Source organism: Canis lupus, chromosome 1, assembly GCF_003254725.2.
Source record: "Canis lupus dingo isolate Sandy chromosome 1, ASM325472v2, whole genome shotgun sequence".
Taxonomy (NCBI): domain Eukaryota; kingdom Metazoa; phylum Chordata; class Mammalia; order Carnivora; family Canidae; genus Canis; species Canis lupus.
The window spans coordinates 97,825,970-97,853,828 of NC_064243.1; the positions used below are offsets into that span (position 1 = coordinate 97,825,970).

At 41.4% G+C, this 27,859-nt stretch overlaps 1 protein-coding gene, 1 long non-coding RNA gene and 1 pseudogene across 27 annotated transcripts in view; 1 reads left to right on the plus strand and 2 right to left on the minus strand.

Annotated features, from left to right (window-relative positions):
* Positions 1 to 3,295, plus strand: part of CDK20 (cyclin dependent kinase 20) — a 39,305-nt gene extending 36,010 nt beyond the window's left edge. For all 6 annotated transcript variants that reach the window (XM_025423606.3, XM_025423608.3, XM_025423610.3 and 3 more), the window contains one exon: positions 2,750 to 3,295. In XM_025423606.3, coding sequence (XP_025279391.1) covers positions 2,750 to 2,876 — 127 coding nt within the window. In that variant the 3' untranslated portion in view covers positions 2,877 to 3,295. The remainder of the gene's footprint in view (positions 1 to 2,749) is intronic.
* The window catches only part of LOC112644877 (uncharacterized), a 60,674-nt gene that overhangs the window by 5,736 nt on the left and 27,079 nt on the right, over positions 1 to 27,859 (minus strand). For 9 of the 21 annotated variants that reach the window (XR_007401283.1, XR_007401352.1, XR_007401376.1 and 6 more), the window contains 2 exons: positions 20,358 to 20,423; positions 11,800 to 17,143 (listed from right to left, as the gene is read on the minus strand). This is a non-coding gene — a long non-coding RNA (uncharacterized LOC112644877). The other 12 variants (XR_007401291.1, XR_007401339.1, XR_007401417.1 and 9 more) reach the window with 9 other exon arrangements.
* On the minus strand, positions 20,435 to 26,096 carry LOC112644876 (serine/arginine-rich splicing factor 10-like; annotated as a pseudogene).

Here is a 27,859-nt window from a genome sequence, read left to right on the forward strand (position 1 = left end):
AACATCCAGAATAACACCCAGTGCTCATCCCGTCAAGTGCCCCCCTCAGTGCCCATCACCCATTCACCCCCACCCCCCGCACTCCTCCCCTTCCACCACCCCTAGTTCGTTTCCCAGAGTCAGGAGTCTTTATGTTCTGTCTCCCTTTCTGATATTTCCCACACATTTCTTCTCCCTTTCATTCCTTTTTAGAAGCTCAACTTTCTGATAAGATACAGATTCAACTTAAATCATAGGATAACTGGCCCTGTAAGTAGATTCTAACAGCCTCTCTTAACTTCCTGAACAAAGCATAGTGGACAGCCTGATGCTCTCATTCTGAGAAGGACTTGTATCCATTGCTTCCTCACTCAGGATTCCTCCTTAAATTCCTCTGAAGTTTGAGGCCACGTTTGCATCTACACTGCTCTATTTTTGCTAGTTAACACCCCGGCACACTTGCCCCTTCATTTACCTGCCCTTAGGGGCATGCTGAGTCTGTGTGACCAGAGGCTGGCCTTTGTGACAAGCCTCTCAGGCAGGAGAGGTCCTACTTAGATGCCACAACCACTCAGACTGTCATGATGGCTTCCTCCTCTGAGGGACACACAGTGTAGATGCTTGTTTTCATGGTCGCTGGAAGATGGCCAGGTGGGGAGGTTGCCCAGGAGGGAATTGTGCTTCCATGTTGGCCTCAACCTTCCCCCCTCTTTTCTATATGTGTCTTTAAAGAATTCTCCTTCACTGAAATGACCCCATTCTCAATGTGACAAATAAGTAACACACTTAGAATTCTTTTAAGCAATGTGCTTTAATCAGGACCCCAGAATGGATCATGATGTTGAATTATGCCCCTTTCCTTTTTTTTTTTTTTTAAGATCTTATTTATTTATTCATGAGAGACACAGAAAGAGAGGCAGAGACACAGGCAGAGGGAGAAGCAGGCTCCCTGTGGGGAGTCTGATATGGGACTCGATTCCAGGACCCTGGGATCACGACCTGAGCTGAACTGAGCTCCCTGCTCCCCCAGCGTCCCAAATTATGCTCCTTTCCTAATTCAGAACAGATTCCTCCAGAAATCTGTAGTTTAGTGGTAATTTTTTTTGTGGGGGGAGCTTCATTTGGCAACAATAAACCCAGCAATCTTGCTTCATGCTGTTCCCCATAGGTTTTTTTCTAGCACCTTTTTGAATACTGCAAGATATAACCAGTACTTTCTGAGAGCTTTTCAGTTTCATCTGTGAATACATAATACATAAATTAATTTGCTCAAGAAAATAGGGAAAATGGGTCTGTTAAATATAAATTTACCAGCAACCTAGCTACATATCCCCAGGGATCAAACGAAGAGAAATGTCCACACAAGGACATGTATGTGAATGTTCTTAGCACCTTTATTCGACATAACCCCAGAGTGCCCATCAGCTGGTAAATGGATTCGCCCAGACAGGAATCTGACTGCACCATGACAGGGAAAAGTATTTTTGTACACTCAGTGTGGGTGAGCCACAAAACATTGTGTTCCAAGAAGGAAGCCAGATGTGTGAGCCCACGTAGTGTGATTCCAACTACATGACCCATCTAGAAAAGGCAAGTCTCTAGAAACAAGGGAAACCTTGGCTTCCTGCGGCTGGGTGTGGGTGGGGATTCACTGCAGATGGGCACAACAGATCCCCTGGAGTGATGGAAATCTAAATAGGTTGGTGCTGATGGTTGGACTGCTCTGCACATCATTTACCAGAAATCAGTTGAGGAAAGACTAAGGAATTCTCCAAAGAGAATGAGAAGGAAACATGCTAGTTCAACCTTCCTTGCCAGCAAACCGTGCGGACCACTGGCTGACTGGCATGCCACCTGCTGCACACCTGGCCCCCGTGTAGGCTAGCAGCCCTGCAGGTTTCTGAGATCCTGGAGATGCCACCTTCCACTCTTGTTACTAATTTCTAAGTTAGTAGAACTTCAGTTGCTACTTAAACTCAGTGTGGAATTTATTCTAAGCTAGAAGGTAGTTCCTGAAAGCCAAAGTGGCAATATTTTAGAAGCAATCTATTGCACAAACCAGCTTCCACAGAAAACTCGAGGCCTGTGTGATTTGGCTGGTTCAGTTCTCTCCACACCTGCTCACTCCTTGTCGTGCCTCAGAGCGGCATTGTCTGTCTTGCTGGGCAAATATAGCATCATGGAAGGTGCTGGCCCCATCAGTTCCACGCTGGTGTCTTTCACTAAGGCTGGTCGGGAGTTGATGGGCTGATTCTCAGTGCTGGGAAAATGACTACCCTGCAGAGATTGGATTAGTTACCCATTCTCCTCTATCAGAAGTTTCTAGACTTGCTGGAATCGTGATTCAGGCAACTACCATTAGGAGGGCCCACAGCTGACATGCCCACTCCAAAGCATGAGCATGTTTGCTCATTGTTAGGAATGAACACCAATCTCAACATAGATGGGGTGCTCGAGGGTGGAGAAGGTCCAGAGGTTGTGCTCCATCTTCATGTAAAGGCTTTTTTTTTTTTTTTTTTTTTTTTTAAGATTTTTATTCATTCATGAGAGGCGCAGAGAGAGAGAGAGGCAGAGACACAGGCAGAGGGAGAAGCAGGCTGCATGCAGGGAGCCCGACGTGGGACTTGATCCCGGGTCTCCAGGATCACACCCTGGGCCAAAGGCAGGCGCCAAACCGCTGAGCCACCCAGGGATCCCCCATATAAAAGCTTAACTACTTAAAAGTATGTCTTTCTCAAGTTAACATGCAGCCTGTCCCTTCCTTTCGCAGTGGATTCACCCATGTGGAAAGCGACAGTATGAGCATTGTAGGTATAGAAGCCAGAAGCATTGGGACGAGTATTCTGAGGTCATATTGCTTCAACGTGCAGCATGGTTCAGATGATTGCGTCGATTGAAGATAATCTCACTTTGGTGAAGAGCTTGTCTACATACAAACTAAATTATTTTATCAACATTGGGAAAGGAGCAAGCAATTCTCAAATGCCTCTTATGAGACAGGCACAGTGCTATGTGACTTTAATTTTCACAACAAGCCAATGAAGGACGTATAGTGTTTCTGTTTGTCAGACAAGAAGCATGACCAGTAACAGTTAACCCATTACTGACCTGTTGTTCAGCTGCCATGCCACCTGCCCACGCTTACTCAGTAAAGTGGGAGAAGAGTGGATTCAAGAAGGCCCATGTTCCAGGGTGCTGAGTTTGTACCTTGATTGTTTTTTTGTTCAGATATGTAATGAAGTAAGGAACTGTGTTTGTTTTCCTTTTCTGTTACATGCGTCAGACGTTAATAAATGGTTGTATAACCATTGCATAACTGTAGGGGTACCATTCTGCATTTTGTGCAAGTGGCATCCCTGGAGTTGGTCCACAGGGAAGCCCTGGCTGCTTTGGTAGGCGTATCATTAGAGTTCTCAACTGCAAGCAACAGGAACAGAAAGCTAGCTAGGAATTTTCTGGAAGGAAATAGAGCATTGCACTGGGTCAATAGGAAGGCTGGAGAAGCAGACATGGGACCACAGAAAGTGGGGCAGCAGGCAGCAACCATGGCCTGTTCCAGCAAGATCGTGTCTGCTGTCATGTTCCCCCAGCACTCCCGTATGGCCGCCACTGCACACATGGCACTGACGCTGTCTGAAAACATGCCAGCTGCCCAGGAAAGTGGGACTTCAAGGCTCAGAACACCAGCATGTGTCTGATTTTCCAACTCGCCACATGCGCACACCACCTGGGCCAGGATGGGAGAATCTCAGCCCTTTAGCTTCAATTGAGCAGCTCCCAGTCAAGACTCACAGTGAGAAATTCTTAAAAAATAGGAAAAAATTGGGCAGCCCGGGTGGCTCAGCAGTTTAGCGCCTGCCTTCCACCCAGGGTGTGATCCTGGAGACCCGGGATCGAGTCCCATGTCGGGCTCCCTGCATGGAGCCTGCTTCTCCCTCTGCCTGTATCTCTGCTTCTCTCTCTCTGCCTGTGTCTCCTGTGAATAAATAAAATCTTTAAGAAAAAAAAAATAGGAAAAAATTATCGAGAAACAATGAAGATGAAAAGCTCTTTACTACAGTCTGTCCTTTTGTCCAGTACCAATACCTCCTTTTCCTAATATATATACTTCATACCCAACAGAGCATCTGTGCCCCATTTAGAAAAGCCCAGATGCAGTCATTTCCTCAAAAGGAGAAAATCTATATCCAACCCCCTTTTAAATCTAAGATAAGGTTTATTTGGGAATAACTTTAGGTTTACAGAAAAGTTGCAAACACTGCAGCAGATTCCACATACCTTTTGCCCAGCCTCCCCTGGTGTGAATATCTTACATAACGTAAGATATGTGGAAACCCAAGGTCTTTGTCATCTTGAAGTCAGAACTCTCTGCTAGTCCTATTACTGTTCTCTGGTACTCAGCAGTCCTGGTGCATCCTGCATATACAGCCTTGGGGGAAATGGAGAGGAGACGAGAAGTTAGCTGAAATAAACACACATGTGACACAGCAAAAAGGAAATAGCTGTTTCGTTCAGAAGATGAAGGGAAAGTTCAGGTAAGTTGAGATACAGGAGCTTTTACTGAAGATGCATGGAAAGAGGTTGGAGTGTTGGCAAAAGAGGGGAGGTCAGATAAGAGAATGGTGAGTGTATGGCCACCTGAGCGGTGTGGACGTGGGAAAGCAGTGCAGTCAGTGCGAAGGGAAAGCAGCAGCCAGGGCCTGGCGTGTGCTGGCTCTGGTTGCCCTGCCCGCGGACAGCTCCGTGGACACCTGCTTTGGGTATGGTGTGGGAGGCCTGGAGAGGGAGTCCTAATGGGAGCACAGGAAGCTCTTGCGGAAGGTGTGTGCTGAGTCTACAGACGGGCTCCTCACAGGAAAGTGAGGTCTGTGAGATGTGATGCCACTGCCTGGGGGAAACAGTGTGTGTCATGCTCTCTGGTCCTCTGAATCCAAGTTCTGAGGCTTTCCTCTCATGTGGTGAGGACTGCGGCTGCTGGGGGAGCATGGGGGCCTTAACGGCACCTCTCATTCCTGCCAGCAGGCAGATTTGAGCCTTCCTCAGAGCCTCTATTACCCCACATGCAGCCCAAGATACTCTATTAAGTAGAGAAGTAGATAGAAAATATTGAAGAATTCCTAGTACTTGACCACAAGTGAAGTCTTAACAAATTCCAAAATATTAATTGCTAACTATAATAATTTTTTTCAAAAGACAGTCACACCAAACATGCACACACCTCATTAAAATTCACTTTTAAATAATAAGAGAAAATCTCCGCAGAAATTACTAAATTTTAAAATAAGAATAGAAGATATTTTCTTAACTGGATAAAAGGAATACAAAAGACTGCAAACATGCTTAATGACAGGTAATCAGAAACATTTCTGACATGAGAAGGTAAACTTGACATGGATCACCACTATAATTAATACTTTTGAAATTAAATTTAAAAAAAATAAAAATGAGTATGTGTGCTATAATTTCTAAACAGTACTATCTCCTTTAAAACCCTAAGAAAATCATTAGAAGTAGCAAATCATGATTGGTGATTGTTACACTGAAATCAGTGTAACAATTAGAAAATAAGATAGAAAAATTATCCCATTCACAATAACACCAGAAACTATAATATCTTGGAATCCACAAAGAAAATTTATGAAGAAAAAACACAACTTTTCTAAAGGAATAAAGAATAGAGATGGCCCATGTTCATAGAAGAATTGCTACTTTAAAGAGGCCATATATTGAAAATGGCTACCATTTTAAAAAGAGAATGTAGAAAGATGGATATCGGTTGTATATGGAGCTATAAGAATACAAGAGTAGCCTTTTTCTGTTTTTTGTTTGTTTTTTTTTTCAGAAACAAAAGGGCAAAGGAAAGGATAGACTTGCCCTGTGAATTATAAAAACAAAATTAAACTTTATCATTGAGACAAGTAGCATCAGTGCGTGAATAGACCATAGATGAAACAGACCCATGTGTATTTGGAAATTTGGTTTATAAGTGACATTTGAAGTCAGAATGGAGAAATGATGCTTCAGCAAGTGATCTTGGAAGGATTGGCTATAAAGTCAGATTCCTTCCTCATACTGTGCACAAAAATAAGTTTTTTATGTATGAAGGATCTAAATAACTTTTTTTAACATTATGGTGGAAAATTAGAAAAGGGGAGGCTTCTAAAGCATGATTAAATAATACAAAACTAAAGCCCATAGCAAAATACTCCCTATAAAAATTTAAATCTTTTGTACAAGTGACACCATAACCAAAATTAAGACATGCTGTTGACAGCAACCCCCAAATCGAACTAAGGGGAAACATAATTTACAGAAGAAACCAAACACTGAAGTACAGGATAAAATGCTCACAATCAGTAGTAACCACAGCAGAGTAGAACAATAATGACCTATCACTTTGCACTATTAGGCTGGCATAAAAAAAGGGGGGGGGGGCAGAAAGCTGGATGATGCTCTTTACAGACACATGGACACAGGACCCAGTGATGGAAGCTGCCTCAATCTTGGTCACATCTGGACGTCTTTGGCCAATCCAAGGTATGTATTCCAGTCCTGTAGTTCAGGGTAACAGTGTCTCAGCTCCCTAGCACCCCCCAACATCCCCTATTCTGTTCAGCAGAAGGCTGCCTTCTCTTATTCCCAGCACTTTTCAGGATGGGGCAGGTTTAGATGCTAATCTCCTTTGCTCTGAGGGTGTAGCTCTTTGTGGTCCTAGCTCAGTGTGGGGCTCACTTGTGTGCACCTCTAGTATACACCATCCAGCTCCTAGGTGGCTGACAGTCAGCTCTAATGCCCTGAGGGAGAGGGGGATCTGGTTGAGGGAATTGGAGGTGTATAAGTTTTGCGTCCCAGCTCAGTCCACCCTTTGCACCACTCCCTCCCACTGAGGACAGCCCTTGGATGTCATTGTGGGGCGTGCCATCCCTGAGCCCCCATCTGCCAAGAACAAAGGTGTCCTTAGTCTTTGCAAGTGTGACTGGTGTCCCAAAGTTGAAGAAGACCTGTTCTGGACACCTGTGACAAGAGCACTAGTGAAACGAGCAAGAATCCCTCTGCAGGATTCCCTTTAAGCAGCACTTTGGGCTGAGTTGTTTGGTGGAGTGACTCAGATCTTCATCCCCAAGGTAATGGTTGCTCATTGAAAGTCATTGCTGGGTTTAACAGTTAAGAGATACCCAGTTACTTACCTGCGATGTAGACACTCCACTCTACCTCATTACCTACCAGCCACCTTCATCCCTGATGTTCGTCAGTTACGATCCCAATCATCAGAGCCAGTCCTTTCTTTGCCTGTTGGGCCACTGGCCAAGAACAAGATAAAACTCAGGTGGTAGTTACAGTTTCCCCGTAAGAGGGATGCTTGCTGTGACCCTAAATTGCCTCCACTCCTATCTCCAGGAGCTAGGACCTATCTGTAATCCCCAAGAGCTCAAACAACAAAATATGCAGGATTGGTGGCTATCATTATAGGTGGGGCCACTCTTCTACCTGTTGGTTCTCAGACTCATGTATTCTAGCAGTAGTAGCACCGTCATTGGTCATTGCTTCAGAATGTATGCCCCATCCTGGATTGGAAGATGGTCTCCAGGCCTCACTAAGTGTTGATCCCTGGCCAGCACCATAGTGGAACTGTCAGTGGGCCATGTCCCCATCACAACAGGCCAGTTAATCTTGGATGATGGGTATGGGACAAGACCAGTGCGTTCTATTGCCAAGAGCTCATGGTCACATCTCCTTTGGTATAAAATGAGTCCTTTGTTCTGAGGCAGTACTGTGGGATACTGTGGCAGTACTGTGGGATATCACAGGTAAGGCATTCTGTAAGTCTTTGGGTTCTGCCCTGGCAGAACCATGGCCAGGAGTCAGGAGGACAGAATATTGGCCCATGATTAATGGTACCAAGTTGATAGCATCAATCTGTTGTCCACTGGACAATCCTTCAGCTATGGTGGCAACTGTGAGTCTTGATATGGGAAATCCTTGCCATCGAGCCTGTGCTTAGCCCTTATCCCTGATGCTGTCCATGGACCTTTGCACAAGGACTGGATTGGTGAGAAGAGTGCCTGGCAGCCAGAGGATGGTCATCCTGTGACCTATGTTACTGCGAGCCTTCCCTGCACTACATGGTCTCTGCCAAAAGTCCATGTATGTCTCTACCTCCAGGCATTTTCTTATGAATGAACGAGCCACTCTCAGCTTGGTTTATTTGAAGGACTTCCTTTCACAGTGTCTTTCAAAGATATCCCAAGTGGTGCTATAATGGGGCAGCAGTGTGGTAGGAGGCCATTTCAGCCAACAGCCATATAACAAGCCAGCCTACTTGTGATTCACTCTGAGTCCTTTCCTCGTGCTGGTTAGTCATAGAAACTGCCCCTCTCCTCTCCCCTATGAAGCACAGGTGCTGGTTGAGGGAGAGGCAGCACAGGTAGGAATCTGGATCATCTGTTCCTGTGATTTACTTAGGCCTTATAGCCACGCTTATGCCAGCCTCACACGGGCCACTACCATAGCACAATAGATCACTGCTGTGTACACCAGATTCTGTGGTGGGTGGATCATATCACATCTAGTTATGATGGGAAACTCTGATCAGTTCTCACTTTGTGTCCTGCTGTTGGGTGATCTCTGCTACCAGGACATAGGAGCTGCTCTTCAGACTACCGGTTCTCCTCTAGAAGGCACAGAGTTACTCCAGAATACTATATCCTTACCAGTCACAGACCTTCTGACCTGCTGAGTTCTAGGATCAAGGAGGACATCTTTTTTTTTTTTTTTTAATTTCTTTTTATTGGAAGTCAATTTGCCAACATATAGCATAACACCCAGTGCTCATCCCATCAAGTGCCCCCCTCAGTGCCCGTCACCCAGTCACCCCCACCCCCCGCCCACCTCCCTTTCCACCACCCCATGTTCGTTTCCCAGAGTTAAGAGTATCTCATTTTCTGTCACCCTCTCTGATATTTCCCACTCATTTTCTCTCCTTTCCCCTTTATTCCCTTTCACTATTTTTTATATTCCCCAAATGAATGAGACCATATAATGTTTGTCAAGGAGGACATCTTATGCCACAGCTAGGATCACTGTAGGGCCTGCTCTGGCTCTGGGCCCCTGACAGTTTGGCAGCCTCTGGGGTTGCCCAGTAAGTGAGTCACAGGAGTATTCCCAGCTTGGTACTTGCTGCCTCCAAATTCAGATTCCAGAGAGATCCACAAAGTGTTATTTTCATTGTTTTTAAGTGGAGAGATATTTGAAGTGCAGCAGCTTGTCCTTCACCTGAGAAGATATGCCCTTGACCTTCCTAGTGCATGGTTACCTGGCAAATGGCCATAGGTTCCTTTGAGAAATGACTGAAAGAATACCTACTGTGTACATTTGCAGTGGAGTTAAAGGCATGTTAGTTTCTGAGGTAGAACTGAATTTCTTTCACTCAGCGTGCTCTGCGTCTGTAAATTTAGAGCTGGGAACTGGGTGTGGGGACCCCAATTATCCATTAAGGTGGAAGACAGTTCATGAATTCTTTTTTTTTTTTTAAGATTTTTATTTATTTATTTATTTATTTATTTATTTATTTATTTATTTATTTATTTATTTATTTATGATAGAGAGAGAGAGAGGCAGAGACACAGGAGGAGGGAGAAGCAGGCTCCATGCTGGGAGCCCGACGCAGGGCCCGACGTGGGACCCGATCCCGGGACTCCAGATGGCGCCCTGGGCCAAAGGCAGGCGCCAAACTGCTGAGCCACCCAGGGATCCCCTTTTCTTTCCTTTTTATATGAATAAGTTAGCACCCTCAGGAGTTATGATATAATAGCCACTGCCTCACATCCCTGCAAGTCATGCCATCCTGACTGCCACTCTCACTCTGCCCATCCTTAGTCTGCTGGGATGACTTAGGATATTGCTACTCAAGTAAAAATTGTGAATCAAAGGTGAGTGCCCCAGGTCAACTTAAATGGTCTCTTGGTTCTGAAATTTTCCTTCCCTCATCTAACACCAGGATCCATTTTTACAAACACACTCTCCAGGCTCTATTATTAGGCAGGTCCTGTAATTCCTTTGTTATGTAGGCACTTTTTCTCCAAAGCAGGGTTTGTATTTCTCTCTCCAGGCTCTGTTGGTACCTGACTCTCGATATCAACCTAGAGGCAATGAGTAGTTAGGTGGAGGTCCTGAGAAGGACAAACATCATCATTCAAGGAATCCACCTCAGATGAGGCTAACATGGAAGGCACTGTTCCTGCCTTCAGGAAGGGTTCAGGGAAATGGGTGTATATGTCAGGATTCTCAATTGTCCACGAAAATATCCCAATCCCAAATATTAGAGTGTTACTCATCCTGCATCTGGGCCTGATTTTCACATAAGACCTGCTGAGGCTGTACATGCAGACTACTTTGCATTCCGACCTGTGCTGGCAGAAGATAAGGTTCTCTTGTTTTCAGATATTTTCTTAAGTTGGAGGATGTCTACCATTTACTTTTTGTAAACTGACATGGTATTGAATTTCATCCAACTACTGGAGGGAAAACTAATTCAGGTGGGTCATAGACCAAGAGAAAGAAGCAGGAGTACTCGAGAATCTAAGAGGGTGCACAACTCTGGAAAACAGCATGGAGGTTCCTCAAAAAGTTGAAAATAGAGCTACCCTATAACCCAGAAATTGCACTACTAGGTATTTACCCCAAATATACAAATGTAGTGATCTGAAGGGGTACCTGCACCCCAGTGTTTATAGTAGCAATGTCCACAATAGCCAAACTGTGGAAGGAGCCCAGATATCACAGATAACTAGATAAAGAAGATGAGGTATATATATATACAACAGACTACTCAGCCATCAAAAAAAAAAAAAAATCTTGCCATTTGCAATGACATGGATAGAACCAGAGGGTATTATGCTAAGTGAAATAAGTCAGTCAGAGAAAGACAAATATATGATCTCACTTATATGTGGAATTTAAGAAACAAAACATCATAGGGGAAGAGAGGAAAAAATAAGACAAAATTAGGGAGGGAGACAAACCATAAGAGACTCTTATTAATCATAGGAAACAAACTGAGGGTTTATAGAGGGGAGGGTGGGTAGGAGGATGGGGTAATTGGGTGATGGGCATTAAGGAGGGCATGTGATATGAGCACTGTTAGAGGATTGATGAATCACTGACCTCCACCTCTGACACTAATAATACATTATAGGTTAATTAATTGAATTTAAATAAAAAATTTTATTTAAAAAGGTACACAGAGTTTCCATCCCAGTATGGACATCACATCTACAATTACAGAATATATTTTCTTTGCAAGTACACAGTGTGTGTTAAAAAATTAAAAGAGGGATCCCTGGGTAGCGCAGCGGTTTAGCACCTGCCTTTGGCCCAGGGCACGATCCTGGAGACCCGGGATCGAGTCCCACGTCGGGCTCCCAGTGCATGGAGCCTGCTTCTCCCTCTGCCTGTGTCTCTGCCTCTCTCTCTCTCTCTCTCTCTGTGACTATCATAAATAAAAATTAAAAAAAATAAAATAAAATAAAAAATTAAAAGAAATACACTGGGAAATCAAGTCTCCATAAATATTAAAGAATTAATATTATTCAAAGTATGTTCTCTGACCACAATAAAGTTATTTTAGAAATAAATGATAAAGATATAATCAGAAATTTCCATGTTTTGAAAAGAAGTTTATTACAATAACCACATGTCAAAGAATACACTGAAAAATAAATTTAATCATTTTTGATCAAATGATGAAAACATTCTATGAATCAAAACTTGCAGAATGCAGGTAACCCAGTATGTGGAATTTATAGCCAAAAGTGCCTATTTTGGGAAAGAAAAAAAAAGCTGAAAATTAGTGAACCTCCAACCATCTTAAAATGTTAGAAAAAAATAACAGGAAAATAAAAATGGAAATGAAATTATAAAAATAGTGACTTATAAAACAAAAAATATATAATAAAGAGGAACAACAGGGGATCCCTGGGTGGCTCAGCAGTTTAGCACCTGCCTTCGGCCCAGGGTGTGATCCTGGGGTCCCGGGATCGAGTCCCGCATCGGGCTCCCTGTGTGGAGTCTACTTCTCCCTCTGCCTGTGTCTCTGTCTCTCTCTCATGAATGAATAAAATATATTAAAAAAAAAGAGGAAAAACAGAAGTTAACATTTAGCTCTTTAACAAGACTAATAAAATTTCCAACTCCCTATGAAGACTAAGGAACAGAAACAGCACAAAAGGTGAACAGGGAGAACGTGAAAGGACATTACTAAGGAGAATGTGGAGGATATTGTGAATAATGGTAGGCCAGTAAATTCTTAATTTGGATGACATGGATAAACCTAAGAAAGGGACTACCCTGCAGAAGAAATAGGAAGGCTGAATGGTTCTATAGTCATTAAAAATAGAATTGAACAGAATTGAGAGTTTCCTCAGAAATTAGAAGATAGGATGGCAAGTAAGCACATGAGAAATGTTCAGGATCATTAGTCATCAGGGAATGCAAATTAAAACCACAGCTGCTAGTATAGGTAAAACTTTAAAGGAAAATGTCAAGAATACCAAATGTTGGCCAGGATGTGGGGCGATGGGAACTCGCCTGGCCCACTGCTGAGAGGGAAAATGGTTTCTCCTGCTTGGAATATAGTTTGACGGTTTCTTATCCAGTTACACATCACTTCACAGACCAGCAGTCCATGCCAGTTCTGTATGTTTACCCAAGAATAATAAAAATATATGTGTACATAAGGAAGAGTGTAAAAACTTTGTTGTTTGCTGACAGCTTTTAAGCCTACCACTTCTCTCTTCCCTTTCTGCTCACTTTTGGGCAGGCTGCCAAGACCTCAGCACAGGTGCCTGTTCCAATGGTGAAGATACGAGGCTCAAGCCACACAAGCCCCTGCCCATGCTCAGGAACCTTCCCTTGGCCCCAATCTCAACTACCCTAAACCTCCACACCAGTGCCCTTTCCTTGATCTTCCAAGTTACTTTTGCTTGGTAGCCATCCTGCTCTCCCAAGAAAGCCTTGTTATGTAAATAAAAAAAGTCTTAGTCTGTGGTAACATCATCAGTGTGGACAACCAAGTCGAACATGGCAAATCTGCTTCTGCGAGGTGGCCACCAAATCTACACAAAAGCTTGTGTGTGAATGTTTATAGGAACTTTATTGAAAATAACCAGAAGCCAGGAATGAACCCAAATGTTCATCATCTGGTGAGCGGATAAACAAATTGCGTTTGTCTACATACACAGTGAAATACTACTCGGCAATAAAAAGGAACAAAATCCTGATACATGCAAAAACATGGATGAACCTTGAAAGTGTTAGGCTAAGTGAAAGAAGCCACTTAGAGCAGCAGGCTTTCCCCTCCAGCCTGATGATTCTACTTAGAATATTCCACTTAGAGGATATTCTTGAAAATTCAAAACTATAGGAATGGAAGCCAAATCAGCAGTCTCCTGGGCCTGGCGGTAAGAAGAGCGGATTGAACACCAAGGGGCACAATAGGATTTTTGGTTGTTAATGGTCTACATCTTGTAGTGGTGATAGGATATAGACATTTGTCTAAATCCACCCAAGTATACGCTCATAAAAAGCGAATTTTACTGCATATAAATTACACCTCAGTAAGCCTGACTTAAAAGATTTCCCCAAAAGGAAACTCTAGACTCCACTGGTGAGTTCTGCTAAATCTTTAATGAAAAAGCAATTCCAAATCTTACACCATTTCCAGAGAATAGAAATAAGTGAACACTCCCAACATTTTAAAAGGCTAACATAACTTGATAGTCAAACCTGACAAAGACATTAAAAGAATAGAAAATTTAGGCCAGTGTCCATTATAAACATGGGTACAAAATGACAAAATATCAGTAAAACAAATCCAGTGATACATTTTTAAAAAGGAAAGTATATCATAGTCAAGATAGGTTTATCCTAGGAATGTAAGGTTGGTATAATTTTAGAAAATCTATTAATGCCATTTTCCACATTAACAGATTAAAGGATTAAAATAATAAACCTCAAAAGATGCAGAAAAATTAATAGAATTTAATATTTACGTTAATAACCAGCAAGCAAGGAATAAAGGGTAACATACTGAGAAATGTATCTATATTAGATCTACCACAAAGCATCCTTACTAGTACATTGAATTTTTTTTTTAAGATTTTATTTATTCATGAGAGAGAGGGAGAGACACAGGCAGAGGGAGAAGCAGGCTCCCTGCAGGGAGCCCGATTTGGGACTTGATCCTGTATCCTGGGATCACGCCCTGAGCCAAAGGCAGATGCTCAACCACTGAGCCACCCAGGCGTCCCCATTGAAATCTTTGTATTTATGATCAGGAACAAAACAACCCACTTCTGTTTAACATTTTTAATGGAGAACTGAGCCTGGGCAGGAAGGTACATAAAGATAAATGTATAGTGATTGGATAGGATGAAACAACAGTCTATCCTTTTTGCAAGTAAAATGATTATATATGTAGCAAATCCCAAATAGTCTTCAAATAAACTATTAGCACTGATAAGATATTTTATCAATTTTCCTAGATACAAATTGAGTTAAAATCTATTGTTCTGCTACATACTAGGAATTTACAAAATGGAAGAAGAGATACTAATTAAAATGCAATTTTTAAAGTTTTAAGTGCCTAGGAATAAATGCAACAAAATATGTATACAAAATTTTCAAGTAAAATAAATCTCTAATTAGATCTATTAAAGAAGACCCAAGTAAATGCAGAATATCATATTCTTGGGTCAGAGAACTGAGTGGTGAAGATATGTCAGTATTGTCAGATTTTATATTTTCCCCCAATGCAACCCCAACAAAATCTCAACATATTTTTTCTGTAACTTGGCAATATGATTCTAAAATTTGCACAGATGCCAAGGGCTGAGACTAGCTAAGGCACAGTCAAAAATGAAATTAAGGTGTGATATGAACACTTATGAAGATTAAGATAGTGCAGTATTGGTGGGATGAGGAGGGTGAGAAAGATTAAGGAAATAAGGTCGAGCCTGGAAACAGACCCATGGACATATACACAGAACAGGGAAGTCATACTGAAGAGCATTGAGAGGGAAGGACAGTTTTTAGAAATAAATAGGGTTGGGGTAACTGGGTAGCCATTTGGGGGGAAAAAATGGAATTTTTCTCAAACTACATGCAAGGATCAATTCCGTGACCCATGGGAAATAAACTATAAAGCATTTAGAAGAGTTAACGTATGGAAGAGTTTGCTTTTACTGTGTGGTGTTAGAATTGCTTAAATCAGTCATAAAAGAAATCATTAAGGAATAGATTTATAATTTATATTAAAATTTAAAAGCTCTGTACATTAGAAGCACCATTTAAAAATTGAAAAAGGGATGTCAAAATTTTTGCAACAGATATAAACAAAGGGTTAAAATACAAAAAAATATATAATTATTTTCTAGATTTAAAAATACATTTAAAAGTCTCTAATAAGAAAGGGCAGGCAGGCTAGAAAATATGGTACTTCATAAATAAAAATCGCCAAATATGCATATGAAAATTAAAATTATTCAGGGAAGTGCATACTAAAGTATGGTGAGAGGGCAGCCCCGGTGGCGCAGCAGTTTAGCGCCGCCTGCAGCCCGGGGTGTGATCCTGCAGACAGGGGATCGAGTCCCACGTGGGGCTCCCTGCATGGAGCCTGCTTCTCCCTCTGCCTGTCTCTCTCTCTCTGAATAAATAAAAAATCTTTAAAAAGAAAATAAAGTATGGGACGCCTGGGTGGCTCAGCGGTTGGGCGTCTGCCTTTGGCTCAGGGCGTGATCCCGGGATCCGGGATCGAGTTCCGCGTCGGACTCCTTGCGGGACGCCTGCTTCTGTCTCTGCCTCTCTCTCTCTGATGAATGAATAAATAAAATCTTTTAAAAAATAAAAAATAAAGTATGGTGAGATATTCTAAACCCTCAGATTGGCAAGAAACTTAGATTGAGAGTAACAAATATGAAGATATATTACAACAGGTACTCAGCACTGGAGGCAGTGCATATTAATTGGTCTGTTCCTTTGTGGGGGTTTTTTGGGTGTTTTTTTTTTTTTTAATTTTTATTTATTTATGATAGTCACACACACAGAGAGAGAGAGAGAGAGAGAGAGGCAGAGACACAGGCAGAGGGAGAAGCAGGCTCCATGCACCGGGAGCCCGACGTGGGAATCGATCCAGGGTCTCCCGGATCGGGCCCTGGACCAAAGGCAGGCGCCAAACCGCTGCACCACCCAGGGATCCCTGATCTGTTCCTTAGGAAAACAGTTTGTTATTAAATGGTAAAGTCGGAGATACTCGTATCACCACTTCTAGGAATATCCACCTTGAGAAGCGCTTGCACACATGAACAAGATTGTTCATAAAAGTGTCATAGTAGCTCCAAATCAGAGCTCTAGATATCACTCATCTTTTTTAAAAAATTACATATACACACATTTCTATTGCAAGTGATTGAGATCTAGCTAAAGGACTGAGATCCAAGAGTAATGGCTCACATATGAGTGTTGACAGAGTCCAAATGCCATTTCTTCAGCCCAGAAGCTCCAGCTGCTGCTATTCCCAGAAATGACCACAGCAATGAATTCCAACCATGTGTTAGATGTTGTGCTAAGACATATACACAGTATTACAGGAAGACATCACAACTGTCTTCTGCATGAAGTACTATTATTCCCATTGTGCGGGTAAAAAAATCTAGTCAACTTATGATACACGGAGGGTATTTAAGTGTTAGCGAACTGGCCTAGTATCAAACAACACTGTCCAGCAGAATCCATGTCTGCTGGACACCAGAGCCTAAACAAGCAACTTAATCCCAAAGGCTTTCAAGAAGTAGACTACATTTACTCTACAGTCACCCAGAAAATACATCACAAGAGGCTCCTAAGAATATATATACTTGTATAACATGTATCTTTAAACATATGATTGGTAAGTAAGTCACTAAGCAGAAGATGCATCCAAGCTCCTAAAGTCACCTAGGTATGCTTTCTGACTGCTGGATCCTTTCTCTGTGCTGCAGACACCCTCTGCAGTACTACTGTGTTGACAAACTCACAGTTGGAAGGGGCTTTGGAGATGGTCCATCCAGTTCTCACATTACAGCCTTGCAAAATCTAAGGCCACGGGATGGAAACAGACTTGCCTGGAGACCTAGAATGTTAGTAAGAAGGGTAGGAACAGAACCAGAGCTCCATTACACAGTAATAAAAATAATTAAAACAGAATCAATAAATACTAGCTATTACTGTGTTGGGGCATCTGCAATATGCCCTGTAGTAACAGTATCTCATTTAACATTTAAAGCAATCTTTTAATAGAGATGTTGTCATCTCCATCTGGAACAAAAGGAAGGAGCTTCTAAGTCCAGGATCACACAGGTAATACATGGCAAAGCCTAGATTTGAGTCAAGTTCTTTATTTAGACTCAAGATTCTATGTTTTTTCTAATTTTTGCCTCAACTTTTATTCATGCTATTAAAGTACAGGAAAATAATTGCTTCAGTGAGAAAAGAACAGAAGGCAAATACATGATGTATTCTGTGATCAATATTAGAATGATCTCTCCAATAACTAAGCTTTATTCTTGTCTCAAGGAAAGTTTGAATGGAAATAGTGTTTGCACTGCATGTTACCACTTCAAGTTGTAAAGGTATGGGATCATCTGGAAACAACAAGGCCTTATTCTATTTTGTAGGAGATATCTGTTGACTCTCTTATAGACATTCTACTTGGATCTTCAATTGTATAGTCTTTTTCCTTTTACACCTTGTCTCAGTGGTTCCTTATTCTGTTTTCTTGGGTCACATAGAGATAGCAGGGGTTGCAGATGTTTTCTGTATTGAGCCTTTTCCATGAATTCCTCACCCATAGTGGCACTGGTCACCAGAAGGGCAGTTGAGCGAAATAGCCAGTTGTCTTATGAAGCTTTCCCAAAAAATTCCTCAGTGCTGCTTTTTCTTTCTCAATCTCCCTGAACCGGATATCTAAAGCCTTCTGGAGTTTCTGAATATGGAGCTTAGTCCTTTTCTCCTCCCCAAGGTTGTTCACAAGGGCCTTCCGCAGGTATATGCGGTCTCCTATTTCCAAGGTCCTCTTCTTCAGTGTGTAGCTCATTCCACCCATGGCCAAACTTTGGGAGAGGAAGGTCAAGACAGGAGTGAGGTTTCCCGTAAATGTCTCCGCAAAATGATTCTCCTGCAGTTTGGAATATTCGAACCATTACACCGTGGGAACAGAGACTCAGAATCTTGGGGCTGAGTGGTATCAGAGATACATCAATTCAGCCTGAACTCTTGTATTTGCCCATCAGAAGTTTCTAAGCTTGCATTTACTCTTCAGTTAGAAACAAAGATGAGTGTTTCAACAGACCAGAGTGGCAAACGAATATCCGCTACTGTTTTGTGGTTACACATAGGTTGAACAGTAAGTGTCTTTGGACACTCATAGGCAAAACAAGAATGTTTGCAGACAAAGAACAATAGAAAATAGAGTCCATAATTCAGCTTAGTTTTAGAAGCTTTTCTTCATTCCTTACGTATTCACTTGAAGCTGTTAAATGTTTGAGATTCTGTAATTTTCTAGATATTGGACTGGACTTAAAGAAGTTCCTCATGAAGTATCTACTTTTAATACAAGAAAGGATAGGAAACAGGAAAATATGCATGTATCTATCATATGTGAAAAAAACCCACAGGAAATATAAACTAAAAACTAATGGGATGTTAGAGATGGGAATGGACAAGGGGTGGGGATGGGGAAATGGGAATAGGTTGGGAGGAACAATAAGAGGAACACCTAGGTATACCTTTTAATTGTCCTTACGTTTATAAGTGTGTTTGGTTTTCAAATCCTCAAAAATCATTAAAATCAAAAAGGAATGGGGGTTGTGTATCCCACACCATATGTAAATTCTAGAATTAAGAAAGAAGTAAACATTGTGGATAATGCCAGCCAGGTTCTCTCTGTTGGAGAAAGAAACTATAGAAAATGTAAAGGAGAAAGGTTATAATGTACTCTGTGGTGGTGCTGGACTGGAACTGGAGACACCAGGATGATACAGTTCTACAATCAGTGTGGATTCACAGTTCTATAAGTCAGTATGAATTCTTGTGAAGAAGACTGGATCATTAGAAACTCTGGTCTTCAAAGATGACTTAAAGACAGTGAAACTCTCCCCAACATGGTCTGAGCCCCATTTATTCCTGAACTCAAAATTCCCTCTGGCAAGAGAAGATAACAAGTTTTATGGTTTTATTTTCAGATTTTAGCCATGACTTTCCATAAGCTTTGATAGCATCGCTTTATTCCTTTTAACTTCATTAGAAGCAGACATATGTATATTTGTTCCAGTCCTTTTTAATCAGGAGGAGAAAACTTGAGCAATATGGAATTTTTCTAACAGAAAAGCACTTATTTTTCTTCTAACAAGAGAATTTTACAAATTTTTAACTTTGAATTCTGGCCTTTGGAAACCATCAAAAAATTTAGCAAAACTTGTTCATATCATCAACTACTAATGAGTACAAATACTGATAGCCCAATCAGACCACACTCTTTTTTTGTGATACTATAAAAGTTATTTATTCACCATACACAGAACATGTCCCCTACAAAATGTACATGTAAATCACTAAAAAGTATAATCTGGTGAACATTTTCTCAATTACAGAACATACTAAATTAGTTGGGATAACAGCTATCTGCCTCAAAATAATCTAATTGTAGCACCCAGAGTCTCCTTTATATCTAATGCAAAGTTAAATACTTATTTTGGGGATTATTTCCTAATATGTGTTTGAGGAGGCAGAGTTAACAATTTAATATAACTCTAGTATATTGCAGTCACTGCACAATAAATCTGTTTATTACATATTAAAACATTAAATTTTCATTATTTGTATTAATGGGATGCAAACAGAAATACTGCATACTTTTATTTTTATTTTTTAAAAGATTTTATGTGTTCATGAGACACACAGAGAGAGGCAGAGACACAGGCAGAGAGAGAAGCAGGCTCCATGCCGGGAGCCAGACATGGGACTCAATCCCAGGACTCCAGGATCACGCCCTCAGCTGAAGGCAGCGCTAAACCACTGAGCCACCCAGGCTGCCCATAATGTATACTTTTAAATGGCAGATAACCACAAAATTATCTTTGATAGTATTCTGGGTTTTACATTAAGATACAAATGGTGTAAAATAGTTATGTTACACCTCGAAACAATGAGGCCATACTGTAATGATTCACTAAATTGTGCTCACTAGACATTAAATAAATGAATTTTCTGTTTTTCTCCCCAATTACCCAATACAATTTTGCCCATAATAAGGGCTCTGTAAATAAATGTTTGCTGAATATACTTACTTAGGACAGAGGTGAGAAGAGATGGACTCTCTTAGCTAGATGTCAAGTATCAGAATTGGAATTTACCTGGGAAAGAGAGTGTAAGGAAGATGTAAACTGCACATGGCATACAAGTCAATAAACTTAGATGCCAACAAAGCAAACCATTAAGCAGAAAAACACTGGCACTGAAATGAACAATGGCAAGATTTGCCAATAGCTAAAATGGAACTGACTTTAAGAGATAACCAAGAGAAAGTTTATATCGGACCATATGTTTTCTCACCCAATTCAGTCTGAGACATACCAACAGAGGCACTGTGAGAGACTATGGCTGTCTTCCTCGAGAGTCAGACATTCTAGTTTCCAATCATTTATTATGGACCTGTTACCCATGAATCAATATAAACTTATTCAGATTTAGGAATTAGTTTCTACAAGTACAAAGTTGAATTTCCTTTTATTTGTCCTAAAATGCTTACTTTCAAACTTGAAAAGAGTTCAATTATTCCATATAGTTTCAGTAACATTCTTTTTTCTTTTCAGACCAGAGTTAAAATATTCATACAGTATTCATACTGCAGCACCTTCCACCCACCCTTTGGTCTCTTCAACTGCCCTTCTTTGGTTCTTTCTCCGCTTTGTCAGATCTTCCTTGAAGTGTAGGAAGCAGAACTGCATTCCAGCTGCAGTTTGGTCTTAAATAAAAGATGGATGTTTGCCAGTTTGGTTTTCCTTATTCTTCTCTGTGGTATACAGGATTTTGTTAGTTGAACTGGATGTAGCAGTTAACTGTGCCAAATTTTTGAGAGAATAGTACAATAGTTTCCAGGTCTTTTCCCTGGGTTCTAAACTTAGCGCATACTCTATGTAGTGCCTTCCTTTCTCACTGCAGCATTATCTTAATTTTTCTTCTTGCTTACTTGGCTATCATTGTCGGAATGGCTTTTGCTGCACTGTGGTCTTCCAGCCAGTCTACTTTTCTAGGACTGTAAGATCTTCTATAGTTGTAGTCAAAGGACCAGCTTCTTGACCTTTTTCATAACTTCAGCTCCTAGAATGTCTGTATCTGTCATAATCATCATAGCATGGAGAACTGTACACATTCTTCCCTTCCTTGGCTTTCATTTGATTTGGAGTCTTCCAATGCCTCTGTGCAAACTGTATGTTAATTTCATGTCCACAAATCTATTTTCTGTCCAAATTATGTAAAGCATCTGCAGCATCATGGACATCCTCAAATTGAACACATAAGCAAGTCCTCTTGGGTAGCGTGTGTAGAAATCAACTGGAACATACACATCAACTATAGGACGATAACGACCAGATTCCCATGGTAAATCTTCAGACTTGGCATCATCAGCTACATTCTTTATGAACAGACACGTGTTGGGGGAAGGGGCACAGGTAGTGGGACATGACGGTGACGTGAGTCTCAGCAGGAGCTCAGTAAACCATCTGCGGATCCAGTGGCAGATCCCCCCAGACCACACTCTTAAGGGAGTCTGATGGGTCCATATATTTGGGAGCGAGAAGCAAAGGCATCTTTACAAATATGACCCACCAGAAGAGACAATCAGATTGGCAAGGAGTGTGGAAGTGAACTTCTGGTTGAGATAATTTGGACAAGACAAGATATTGCTGTCAAATAACTCAAGGACTATCATAGGATAAAGATTGTGCGCACCCTGACAGAAGAACTAGTGTGAGCTGGTAGAGATGGAAGATTACAGCTCAGGGTAGTGAGCATCTCTCCCAGTATCTGGAGGTGCCCATTAATAACATATTTGTCACTAGAGATGTTCAGGAAAATTCATCATTGGGATGATTTCATGGACTAGGATGCATTCATGAACTAGGACACATATAAATATGTGGGTGCACAAACATATGCTGGAGCAAGGCTGTCTATAGAAGTCTCTGTGATAATGGAAATGTTCTAGATCTGTGCTGTCCAATACAGTAGCCACCATGATATATGGATTGAGAGCTCTGAAATGTGGCTGATGTGACTGAGGAGCTAAATTTTAAATTTTGTTTAATTTCAATTAAATTTAAATTCAAATAGTTTATGTGGCTTGTGGTTATCATACTGGACAACAAAGGTCCAGACTTATAGGTGGTGACATATGCACATGTCCTTAGGACCATGCCATGCTAAAAACAGACACAGACAGAAGCCCTTGTGCCTTCAGGCACACAGTTACAACCAAACAGACATACTGCACTCTTCCGCCCCTCAATCCCTCAGGTGTGCACACAGGGGGTCTTGTGTGCACCCACAGTCCAAATATGGGCAGAGACAGTAGCATCAACCCTTCACTGGAAGCCAGACCACTCCCCCTTGAGGGAGGAGGAGGCATGTCTCCCTAAGACATACATTCCTGCAGGATTGTATTGGACTAGAAGAAGATGTGAAAGCATTTGCAGGACAAACGTGTGCTTCTCTGCCATGTCTTCCAACCACTAAACCTTTCTGTGTCTGCTTGTGGTCTCCCTGCCCCCCTACTCATCCCACATTCCAGTCTCCAGCCTGACTACCAAGCCCTCTGTCACTCAAAGCTGCTATGACAGAGGTCAAAGTCCAGATCTGGAGCATGGGGGGAGATCATACAAAGCTCCAAGTCACCAAGAGTTCTGGTAAGAAGGGGACATGAGAAGCATGTATACGATCCCAGCCTGTCCTTGACAGAGCAAAATGGACCCCATAGGATTCTTGCTGGAGGCAGGCCAGGGTGACCAGAAATCACCTGGGGGATGCTAGAAAATTAAAAGGAACCTGACCAGATCCTGAGGGTGAGGACTCTGTGGCTGAACTGACGTAGCAGGACTCTTACTAAAACTGGACAATGCAGAGAACTCAGAAAAATGCCGACTGGAAAGTTTAGAAGAGCTTGAGCAGAATCTTCCCAGGACAGGATCTTCATCAAGGGGAAGCAGCACTTCATTATTATTCCTCAAGATACCCAAGGAGGTTTATCAACTGACTTAAGATCACAAATCTCCCAGTTGATGTGTTTGCGCACTTCTAAATGCCAGTGCCCATTAGCACACTAAGTGTTTCCTTCTCAAAACCACTGCTGGAAAATCAGGATGCTGACCCCAGCCCATCTGAGGCTGACTGGGATGACCAAGAAAGGGCAGTCAACACTCAAACAGGGGCTACTCAGGACCACTAGGAGCTAATAGGTGAACACCCAAAGAAAGAAAGAAAGAAAGAAAAAGGGACAGTTGGGGAAAGAGAAAAAGTAAAAATGAAAAAAAAGAGAAAAGTCCTACACACTTAGAGTTACAAGCCATTCTCAAAGATTTGTTTACAAAAAGGACAATGAAAGGCACCTTGGTGGCTCAGCCAGTTAAGCATCTACCTTCAGCTCAGGTCACGATTCCATGACTGAGCCCCAAATCAGGCCCCCTGCTCAGTGGGGAGCCTGCTTCTCCCTCTCCCTCTGCTGCTCCCCCTTCTTGTGCTCTCTTGTTCCCTGTCAAATAAAATCTTAAAAGAAGAAAAAAGAACAATGAATGTAGGAAAAACCATATTCCTACGCTCAGCTGGGTCACTCTGGGATTTGGACTTGAAGAGATGAATGACATGGCAGGGCATCACTGCACTATTAATCTCAGGAGTGACTGAGATTATTAAGGCATCCAAGGTACAGCTCTGTCAGAAGTCCTAAGATCTCTCAGATTTGAGAGATCCTCTGGTTGATCAGTTATGAAAGAAGATTTTTACCTTAAAATGGCATTCTGAGGAGTGGGAGGACCCTGGGCTTACCTCCTGTGGTGTGGCCACCTAGAGAACACCCACATCAGCATAAATAACCCAGAAAACCACCCAAAGACAGGCAGAACAGACTCTCTTGTAGACAAGAGGCCACAGCAAAGCAAATCCACCCCCTCCGATATGCTCTTGGCAAGATCCCATCAAAGCAGTGCAAGCCTGGCAGTGTGCAAGCAGTCCAGACAAGGGGCAGCCCCACTCCAAAGTGAGTTCTTCCCCAGGGAGTGGGGAAGATGACCACACACCAGTCTGACTGTGACCCCAGCAGTGGGCTGGGGCAGGCAGCTGGTTTGACTGTAGGCCCCACCAATAAAAGCTTCTCAGGGGACAACACAGGGAGAGCACCCTGCAGTCTGGTACTAATTCATCTCTGGTAAACACCTGGTCTGATTCATCATAAGCCCAAGGCAGCCCTGGACTGGCCCACTAACACCACAGGGACTAGACTCTGCCTACAACAGGCAGAGAGCCACTGCAGACCAGACTGCAGGGAAACAGTAGAACACCCCTTAACAACACACACCCTTGAGGCACCATTTTCTGGTGAAAAGGAGACATTGCACTGTGCAGCATTACACGACCTCTTCATAGAGCCATTACTTTCAAGTGTGGGAGACAAAGCTGACTTTCCTAATGCAGAGAAACCAACATAGTAATAGACAAAATGAGAAGCCAGAGGACTATGTTCCAAATGAAAGAGCAGAACAAAATCATACCAAGAGACCTAAACAAAATGGAGATAAGTATTATGTCTGATAGTGAATTTAAAGTAATGCTCGTAAAGATACTTGCTAGAATTGAGAAAGGAGTGCAGGACATCCTTGAGACCCTCCACAAAGAGATAGGAGACCTAAACAAACAAACAAACAAACAAACAAATTAGAGATAGTAAACTCAGTAAATGAGATTTAAAATAGACCACCTGGAATAGATAGCAAACAAAAGGAAGAATGGCTTAGCAACCTGGAGGACACAGTAATGGAAAGTAATGAAGCTAAGCAGATGATAGGGGAAAATATACGCAAACTGAGAATGGACCCAGGGAACTCTGCAATACTGTCAAGTAACAGTCACATGGCAGGGATCCTAGATGGAGAAGAGAGAGAAAAGGGGGTAGAAGATTCTTTGAAGAATAGCTGAAAACTTCCTGAATCTGGGAAAGGAAAGAGAAATCCACATCCAAGAGGCACAGAGAGCCCCAAACAAAACCAACCCAAAGAGGTCTGCACCAATAAACGAATAAGATGGCCAAAAGTAATGATAAAGAGAGAATTTTAAAAACAGCAAGAGAAAGGAAAGCAGTTACATACAGGGGAAATCCCTATCTGTGGATCTTTCAGCAGAAACTTTGCAAGCCAGAACACAGTAGCATGATATATTCAAAGTGCTAAAAGGAAAAAATCAGAAGCCAAGAATACTCTATCCAGCAAAGCTTTCATTCAGAATAGAAGGTTATATAGTTTCTGGGAAAAACAGAAGTTAAAGGAATTCATGACCAGGAGCAAAAGCAGTTATTTCCCATCACACACAATGCCATCAGCCTATGAGTCCCAAATCCATAGTCCAGCTGCCCTCCTGCCTGAGTCAGCATGCACTACTGGCTACCTGCTCAAAGTCAATACACCTTCACTTCAGTTCGATAAGGATTCAAGCTGACACACTTCCCCTCAAAATCCAACCCCTGTGCTCAAGTTTGTGCACAAAAGTGGGCCTAATTATAACAGCAGAATGAAGCAACCCAAATAGTGACACCATTTCTGTGAAAGACATAAAGGATAAAAGGAGTGTGCTAGGCTGAGAGCATTTCCAACAGGCACATCAAAGAACAATACATACAGCATGATAATGGTTACTAAAAGAAATAAACCCGAGAAAATAAAACAAGGCAAAATCCGAGACAGAGACAAACTATAAGAGATTCTTAATCATAGGAAGCAAACTGAGGGTTACTGGAGGGGAGGAGATGAGGATATGGGGTAACTGGGTGATGGGCATTAAGGAGGGCATGGGATATAATAAGCACTGGGTATTATTGAAGACCAATGAATCCCTGAACTCTACCTCTGAAACTAATAATGTACTATATGCTAATTGAATTCAAATAAGAAAAAAAGAAATCCAAAATAGCATTCTGTTTGTGTCGAGGCTATTCATAGAATGTTTGTAATTTTCTATTCTCCAAAACTACTCAGTTGGCAGATAAGTGGAAAAATTAAAACTGATTATTTTTTGTCCAAAATTATTTTAAAATTTTAAATTTGTATAATTTTCCAAGAATGTCTATAATTATTCTATATAATGTCTATAATTATTAAGAATGTCCATAAAATAAGAAAACTAAGTTTTTTATTGCCTTAGAATTTATATTATCAGTTATCTAGGACCAAACAAAAATATAGGCCAAATATACAAAATGGTAAAATCTCAACCAATAATTAGGCAACTGCAGTTAGAAATGCAAATCCACTTCATAAAGTCTAGCTAATCTAATGAACCTTTCCTGAGTATCATAGATGTATAGGTCTATCACTTTTATGATAATTGGGTCTCTTGTATTATTTTATAACATTTCCCACTTGCCACTTTAATGTTTACAAACAATGATCACAACACTTTCCAGATGGGATCCTCACACCTTCCCTAGAGGTGAGTGATAGACAATGTTCTTGGTATTCCTCTGCCACCTGCCATCAACTGAGTGGTAGTGAGAGCTGGAGTGTGCCATCTCCATACTGTTTTTCACAGTGGCTGCACCAATTTACAATCCTACTAATGGTGCATGAGGGTTCCCTTTTCTCCACATCCTCCCCAACACTTGTTATTTCTCAAAATATAGTTTAAATTTAAAAAGTTAAAAGACCAATGAGGGATATTATATATTAATAAAAAGTTCAGTAGACCAAGATAAAACAATTATAAACATTAATGCCCCTAATGATAGACCATTAGAGTATACGAAGCAAAAACTGAGTTAAAGAGAGAAATCATTCTACAATAATAGTTGGAGACTTAGGGGTGCCTGGATGGCTCAGCTGGTTAAGCGTCTGACTCTCAATCTCAGCTCAGGTCTTGATCTCAGAGTCATGAGTTCAAGCCTCGCACTTTATTTATTAAAAAATAAATAAATATAAATAAAAATAATAGTTGGACATTTCAATACTCCTCTCACATAAAGCACAAAACCACCAGACAGAATGTAAAGACATAGAGAATTTAACATAATAAACCAACTAGATCTAATTGACACATATAGAGCACTCCACCCAACAACAAATGCATGCACATTTTTCCTCAAGTGCACATTTTTCCTCTGGGATAGGTCCTATGCTAGGAAAGAAATTATGACTCTAGATTTAAAGAAATAGACATTAAAGTTTATACTCTAACCACAGTGGGATGGAGGTAGGAAATAACAACATAAAAAAAAAGGAAAACTCGAGACACCTGGGTGGCTCAGGAGTTTAGTGCTTGCCATCGGCCCAGGGCATGATCCTGGATTCCCAGGATTGAGCCCCCATCAGGCTCCCCAGGGGCACCTGCTTCTCCCTCTGCCTGTGTCTCTGCCTCTCTATGTGTGTCTCATGAATAAATAAGTAAAATCTTTTAAAAAATGGAAAATTCACAATATTGTAGAAATTAAACAGCAGTTTTAAACAACCTGTGGATAAAAGAAGAAATCACAGGAGAAATTAGATAATATTTAGCTGTGAATGAATATGAAGACATAACATACTAAAACTTA